At 44.6% G+C, this 8,128-nt stretch overlaps 1 gene segment (V, D, J or C); it reads right to left on the bottom strand.

The window, feature by feature from the left end:
- Positions 1–6,108: 6,108 nt before the first annotated feature.
- On the bottom strand, positions 6,109–7,584 carry LOC118095719 (T cell receptor alpha variable 9-1-like). The segment is given in 3 exon segments: positions 6,109–6,159; positions 6,325–6,626; positions 7,431–7,584. Coding segments are annotated over 3 exon segments (399 nt in total).
- Between the last annotated feature and the right edge of the window lie 544 nt (positions 7,585–8,128).

Genomic DNA, 8,128 nt, shown 5'->3' with positions numbered 1-8,128 from the left:
CACTCAGAGCACAGTAGTACACGCCAGAATCTTCAAGAGTAACTCTGTTGAAGGAGAATTCATTGGCTTTTCGATCGCTGGAGATAATCAAGGCTCCATCCAGAATTTCACTTGACACAGTATCTTTGTATCCAGATACTATGGAATGAGGAGCCTCATTAGGGCGCTGCCGGTACCAAAAGATGTTTTCATTTGAAATCTGAGGGTGCTTGCAAGGGAGATCCACTTTTTGTCCTTCTGATCCTTCCACAAGAGGATCTTGGGTGATCTCGCCTTGGCACCGAAGGATCCCTGGGAGGCCAAACAGAAAAGAGAATTTCAACATAGCATACATGAAACCGCTGGGTTTGCAGTCATCCTCTGACATCATATCTAGCAGCACATATTTAAAATCACAGAAATGGGAGACCAAGAGAAAAGGAGAGAAATCAACTCACCTAACGAAGAAAGCATCACGATGAATGAGGCCACGGTGATGGGCATTACTGATGGTTTAAAAATCTCTCTGGTTTACCAGACAAGAGCAAAAGGGAGATAAGGGGGCAAGGATCTAACCTTCCCTGTGGCTGAAGACGAAGCAGAGAACATCTGAGAAGGAGGCTAGTTGACAGACTGAGAGATGAAGTGATGGATCAGTATGAGTAAAACTCTGCTCCCTTGTGGCCAAGGGCTGGTACTGCGAGGGCTTCTCCACGCTTAGCTTTTGCCCTGTGCTTTGCAGGCACAGGTGTGCATTTTAAATTTGACTGTCTGAGTGCTGTTTTTTATTTTTCATAAAGTTTTCCCCATGGAAATCTGCTCCAAAGTGCAACCAGTGGCATTTTGGGTTTTCCATGGAATGCTGTTTGCTCTGATTCAGCTTTAAAGAGTGGCTTTTCACAGGGAAAGCTTCAGATGGGGGGAAGAAAGAATCCTCAGAAACGGTGCTTTGTTTGGATTTGGATTTGATATCCCGCTTTATCACTACTCGAAGGAGTCTCAAAGCAGCTAACAATCTCCTTTCCCTTCCTCCCCCACAACAAACACACTGTGAGGTGAGTGAGGCTGAGAGACTTCAAAGAAGTGTGACTAGCCCAAGGTCACCCAGCAGCTGCATGTGGAGGAGCAGAGACGCGAACCTGGTTCACCAGATTACGAGTCTACCGCTTCTAACCACTACACCACACTGGCTCTTGTTGTTTATCGTTTATTGTTTGAGGAAGTGCAAATTTGGACAGCTTTTATGGGTCATGTGGCCAGCATGACTAAGCCGATTCTGTTACAACGGGGCACCATGATGGAAGCCACAGCACGCAGAAATGTTGCTTACCTTCCCATCACAGCGGTACCTATTTGTCTACTTGTACTGGTGTGCTTTCGAACGGCTAGCGGTACAGTTGTACAAATACTTATCACCTAAAGTGTATTTCTGCTTACTGCTGTTCTATGTACCTTCTTTTCTCAGGGGCAGGAAGAAGGCCTGCTGGGTTTCTTGTACAAGAGAGGCAGTAGGATGCAGCACTGTGTCACTCAGAGCACAGTAGTACACGCCAGAATCTTCAAGAGTAACTCTGTTGAAGGAGAATTCATTGGCCTTTCGATCTCTAGAGATAATCATGGCTCCATCTAGAATTTCACTTGACACAGTATCTTTGTATCCAGATACTATGGAATGAGGAGCCTCATTAGAGCGCTGCCGGTACCAAAAGATTGTGTCTGTTGAAATCTGAGGGTGCTTGCAAGAGAGCTTCACTTTTTTCCCTTCTGATCCTTCCACGAGAGGATCTTGGGTGATCTCGCCTTGGCACCGAAGGATCCCTGGGAGGCCAAACAGAAAGGAGAATGTCAACACAGCATACATGGACACTGCTGGGCACTCATAGTTTGAGATTGTTACATACCTTCCACAGTATTTCAAATTTTAGACTTGCCATCACTTATAAAGTTGCCTTAGATCAAGACCGTTAGGCCAGCCAGCTCAGAATCATCCCAGGAATATCTGGGGAACCTTTATCTGCCCAAGGGCCAAATATCCTTCTGGGGAACTTTCTAGGGGCCATGTGCCTATAAAAGGCAGGGTTGGGGTGAAAGAGGGCAGATCACACAGATATCCTGCACCTAGGCAGGCAAGATACGTTTTCACAGTTCAAGGAAACAGGTCAGGTACGGGTTACAGGTAGATAGCCATGTTGGTCTGAGTCGAAGCAAAATAAAAAAAATCCTTCAGTAGCACCTTAAAGACCAACTAAGTTTTTATTTTGGTATGAGCTTTCGTGTGCATGCACACTTCTTCAGATACACTTCTGTGTATCTGAAGAAGTGTGCATGCACACGAAAGCTCATACCAAAATAAAAACTTAGTTGGTCTTTAAGGTGCTACTGAAGGTCAGGTACGGTTTGTCCAACAGATGTCAGCTCCACTTACTCCCAGGTAAAGTGTGCAGAGGATTGTACTGTTTAGGTCTCATAGGGCTAACAAATATCACCTTTGGAACTGATCCTGTCAGGAGGGGCATACACATGCACAACTGGCTCTGTTGTGTTGATATATGTGGTTTGATAATGTCTGCCTGGTCTAGTTTATGGGTTCCGATAGCAACAAATAGACCAACTGCCAGAGCATTCACATATTTCAATGGAATGAAGCCCCAACCAAATGGGAGACAATGGGAAGTTGAAAACAAAAGGGGAAGAAATCTACTCACCTAACGAAGAAAGCATCACGATGAATGAGGCCAAGATGATGCACATTCTTGCGTTTTTATACGACGCTATTTCTCTCGCTGCAGCTTACCATACGAGAGCAAAAGGGAGATGGGGAGGCAAGGGGCGTACTGTTCCCTGCCACCAAAGAACCAACACAGAACAGGTGACAGACAACTGAGACCTGAAGAATGATCCTCTGCTCCCTGGTGGCTGGTGGCATCACAGCACACTTCCTAGAGGGCTGGCTGTTCCATTCCACACCTCGGTGTCTCTTGAAGTTTCTACCTCTTGTGGGTAACCGCATCATCCTTAGATCATCACCTGAGGTCTTCCTCTCTGTGCCACATCCAAGAGAGGACCTGAAGGTGGGGGTGAGAGAACCAACCTTCTCTACAGTACCCCCCCCCCACAATTTATTTATGAAATGGTCTACCAAGGGAGACACACTTGGCACCCACCTTGTTGTTGTTTTAGATCTCTGGGAGAGGACCAAAGTGAAGCCTTCTCAAGCAGGGTCCACTCCAGTTGCTCCCCACCCCACCCGACCCGTCACCGCAGATAGGCCAGAAATTTGATACTGGGTTTGGCGGGAACCCAGGAGTCACAAAGGCCAGGGGAGTTTATGGGTTCCGATAGCAACAAATAGACCAACTGCCAGAGCATTCACCTTTGCCATGCAATAAAGCCCCAACCAAATGCGAGACAATGGAAAGTTGAAAGCAAAAGGGGAAGAAATCTACTCACCTAATGGAGAAAGCATCGCGATGAATGAGGCCAAGATGATGCACATTCCCAGGAGGCACAAAGATCAGGGGAGTGGAGCAATGGTCAGGAAGATGACATGTCTGTGGGAGGATGGGGAAGACTTGCGGACCTTTAAAGCCCTAAACGGCCTCGGTCCAGTATACCTGAAGGAGCGTCTCCTCCCCCATCGTTCTGCCCGGACACTAAGGTCCAGCGCCGAGGGCCTTCTGGCGGTTCCCTCGCTACGAGAAGCCAAGTTACAGGGAACCAGGCAGAGGGCCTTCTCGGTAGTGGCACCCACACTGTGGAATGCCCTCCCACCAGAGGTCAAAGAGAACAACAACTACCAGACCTTTAGAAGGCATCTCAAGGCAGCCCTGTTTAGGGAAGCTTTTAATGTTTGATGGATTTCTGTATTTTAATATTTTGGTGGAAGCCGCCCAGAGTGGCTGGGGGAACCCGGCCAGATGGGCGGGGTATAAATATATTATTATTATTATTATTATTATTATTATTATTATTATTATTATTACCAGGGCCCATCGCTGGACTGGGTGAGAGGCCCTTTTTTTAAAAAAAAAATTCCAGGCATTTGGGCAACACTAATGATGTGATATCTTGTTTACAATAATGCTTATTGTTTATTAACTTTTATATGCCTGTTGTCTTTGTCCATGGAGTTTTCTTGGCAGGGATACTGGAGTGGCTTGCCAGTTCCTTCTCCAGGTGGATCACCTTTAGTCAAAACTCTCCACTATGACCTGTCCATCTTGGGTGGCCCTGCATGGCATAGCTCATAGCTTCTCTGAGTTATTCAAGCCCCTTCGCCACGACAAGGCATTGATCCATGAAGGGAGATCAAGCTCACTGGATCCATTAAGCTCACTGGAAGGACAGATCGTGAAGCTGAGGCTCCAATACTTTGGCCACCTCATGAGAAGAGAAGAATCCTTGGAAAAGACCCTGATGTTGGGAAAGATGGAGGGCACAAGGAGAAGGGGTTGACAGAGGACGAGATGGTTGGACAGTGTTCTCGAAGCTACAAATATGAGTTTGCCCAAACTGCGGGAGGCAGTGCAAGACAGGAGTGCCTGGCGTGCTATGGTCCATGGGGTCACGAAGAGTCGGACATGAGTAAACGACTAAACAACAACATTGTTTATTAAATTAGGTGTCAATGGCAAGCCGTGCTTTGGGGAGGAATCTTTGCAGCCCTGCCTTGAATTCAAGAATTCCCTGATGCAGCCCCAGGTTCAATTAAATCCAGGGCTGCAGAGAAAGAAGGGAAGAATCACGAGCACACTTCCCTCCCAACTTTTTTCCAGGGCATTGGACAGGTATGCATGCTATGGATAGGTACAGGTACAAAATACATATTTTGTTATGTGCAAATGGTGTTAGATACCTATCAGGTGCATAAATTACCATACACAGCACATATTCAGTGCACAATGCAGCCACAATTTGTTGTTGAAAAAGGACAGCTGGGCATATAAAGGGCCCCATGACCTTCAGTGGCTTAGGGCCCCATCAAACCTAAATCCGACCCTGAGAGTGTGGAGATCTTTAGCAAATGAATGGATGGCTCCACCTTGTGGTGCATGATGCACACTGCATGCAAAGGCTTCTCCAAGAACAGAGAGTCTTGCTATATATATGTTGGTTGCAGTCAGACTGACCATGGCCCAAGGGCAGAGAAATATGTCAGACTTTCCCTTTAACATCTGGTTAAAAAAAGAAACCCTGGCTTATTGGATATGTATTTCTTTTTTAAAAAAATATTTATTGATTTTACAAAATAAAACATACAACACAGAAAAAGAAAACACACAAGGTATACACAAAAACAGATTACAAACACTACAATAAACAAGAAATACCAAAAGACATTCTTCTATTAAAAATTCTATCTTTATTGACTTCCTCCAATCCCTCCCTCCTGCGTTTCATTATATTACTTCCTTAGTACTTCCATGTCTTGATTCCATTCTTGTTAATAATTATCTAAACACATTTATCACTTATTATCTTATCAATCTTATAATCACTTATAATTATCTCATAATACAATTCTATTCTTATTCTACTCTTATTTCTATTCTTAATTCTATTAATACAATAACAACACTGAACTAAATCTTCATTTATAATAATATCTCAACTAATACTCTTCCACAACCTCTTTATACTTCCAAATCTTTTACTACAAACTGCTAATCTTACAATTCTTCTAAATAAACTTTAAATTTCTTCCAATCTTCTTCCACCGATTCTTCCTCCTGGTCCCGGAGTCTCCCCGTCAGCTCAGACAGTTCAATGAATTCTATCAGCTTCACCTGCCAGTTGTCCACCGTGGGTACATCTTCACTTTTGATATGTATTTCATGAGGCACTGCTAAGCCAATAAAATGTGCTACTATGTGGTGGGTGTATTTGATGCATATTTTAAAACAAACTCCTGTCTTGCAAGTTCCCACCAAATTTGATTTTATTTAGTACTGATTAGATGTGAATGTTCTTTACGATGAACCCTCTTCACTTCTAGAAAAAGAATACTCCCATTCTTTGGGCTGATCTTGGATTGAACCTTTTTTATGTTCTGAGGTAGCATGCATTGTGTATCTATAATGGCAAGTCGCCACTCGGTTCTTTGTTTTTCTGTGATGTAAAATGTTTTGACTATTCAAGAAAAGCACAGAATATTGTGGGGGTGATGAAAATGAGTCTATCCTTCAAGATTCTATGCAAGCCTAGTTGGAATCAACTCGCTTTCAGGTGAATGTGCAAAGGATTTCAGCTCTGGATCTCTGACTATATTCTGAATGTCCCTGTTCCATTCTGTGACTCATTTGCACCTGCATGTTTTTGCTCTTCTTCTCCATTGGCCCACATCACTGTGTCTCTCATGGCACAGAAATAGACAGCAGAGTCGTTCAGCTCGCTGGCTGTCTTCCCCATGTTGTAAGTCCCCTTGTCTTTCTTGTCCATCGTCCGCTCGGCTTTGAAGCCAAGAAGAGACCCATCTGCTCGTGGGTTATGGCTACTCAGGAAAAGCTTGAGAGGTTGGCCTGGATGCTGAATGTACCAGAACAGATCGTAGACATTCCCTTGGTAGGAACAGTTGAGCGAGATGCGCTCTCCTTGGGTGACAAGCACGGTGCCTTCTGTTTGGTCCACTGACTGTCCAACACTCCCTTCTGCAGAGAAGAAAAGGGCAGGAGAGATTAGGTGAGATGGTTAGATGGATGTGTGGGTGAGCTGATGGTCAAGAGCAGAATTGCTCTCGCGGTCTTAGTTCCTGGTGCATCCTATACAACAAGGATGGGGAACCTGAGGCCCCCACATGATGTTGCTGCACTCCAACTCCCATCAGCCCCAGCCAGCATGGTCATCAGTGAGGGTTGATGGGAGCTGTAGTCCAGCAACCTCTGAAGTGCCACAATGAATGAGACCCAGGAATAGCGCGAATTTTTTGTCCTTAACCAACTTTGGAGCATGGGAAAAACTCAAAGCAACTTTAAACACCTGGTGCCCTCCAGATGTTTTGAACAACAGTGCACATCAGTCTGCATGAAGGGTATCAATTTGGGGAAGGCTGATCTATTGAGTTAGAATATCGATTGACTCTTGCTGTTGGTTACAGACAGAGCAGAAAAAAGATTAGAATAGCAATGAGGCAGTAGATCTGAAGACAACTGAGAGGACATATTTATTTCTGAATGCTCGCCTTAGAAACACCCTGTCAGTGGAATAATAGCATCGCAGGGATGCATTTGGTTGTTGTTGTTTGTTTTGTTTTGTTTTGTTTTGTTTTGTTTTGTTTTCCTTGCCAGGACCCTGAAGTGCTACAGTCCTTTTTACCTCTGCATTTCATGGTTTGCAAGTTCGGCCTCAGCAAGTGAAGCCATAAATGCAGAAGTCCTGTGTCACGTTAAGACAGGCATTAAGAAAGGCGTTAAGACAGTTTTTAGGCTGTGGGTAATGAATTGACCTTTACTTACCTAAGACTGCCAGGATCAAGACAGGCCAGGTCCACAGGAGAGTCATTTTTCGGGGATGAAGAAGGGAAGAATCACAGAGGAATTTCCATTCAATCCACTTCTAGGCTTGAACCGCACAATATGAGCAGACTTGATGAAATGAAGTTCATGCCTTCCTCTTTGGCGAGTATTTATTTTTCAAAGCAACCTAAACTTGAGGGCTGGTAGACCACAGGATGCGGTTAGAAGCTGACTACAACTAGAGTATTTTTTCCCCTCTTCAAGTTGAACTTGCTCAGTATCTCCACCTCATGTCTGAAATCCAGATCACAATTTCGAGTTAAACAAATTAGCTAGAACAGGGTCTGGCAAGTTTATGAGAGCCACTTGTGTGCTTCCCCATAACCCAAAGATCTAACAGCTGGAGCCAGGTTCACAATAGTGACTCGGGTTGGAAAACCTTCTCTTAGAACTAAGGAGAGGGCTGCCTCTGAGCACACGCTCAGCCCAGGAATTTGCTTTTGATACCGGAGTTGAGTTCACAGTCCTTTCCCACAATAATCCCATAATCCCCCTCTTGTCTCCCACCCAAAAAAACTTGTTTGATCTCAGCTGTGTAAAGGAGGAGGATCAACTGTAAATTACGAAGGCAGCAATCCTAGGCACAGGAAGCTGTAGGAAAGCAAGCTGCTGTAAATTAAGACCGCATAAAGTTACAC

This window comes from Zootoca vivipara, chromosome 13 (genome assembly GCF_963506605.1).
Source record: "Zootoca vivipara chromosome 13, rZooViv1.1, whole genome shotgun sequence".
In the NCBI taxonomy this organism is placed as follows: Eukaryota; Metazoa; Chordata; class Lepidosauria; order Squamata; family Lacertidae; genus Zootoca; species Zootoca vivipara.
The sequence above is the reverse complement of the archived record's forward strand: the minus strand, read 5'-3'. Positions and strand labels throughout refer to the sequence as shown.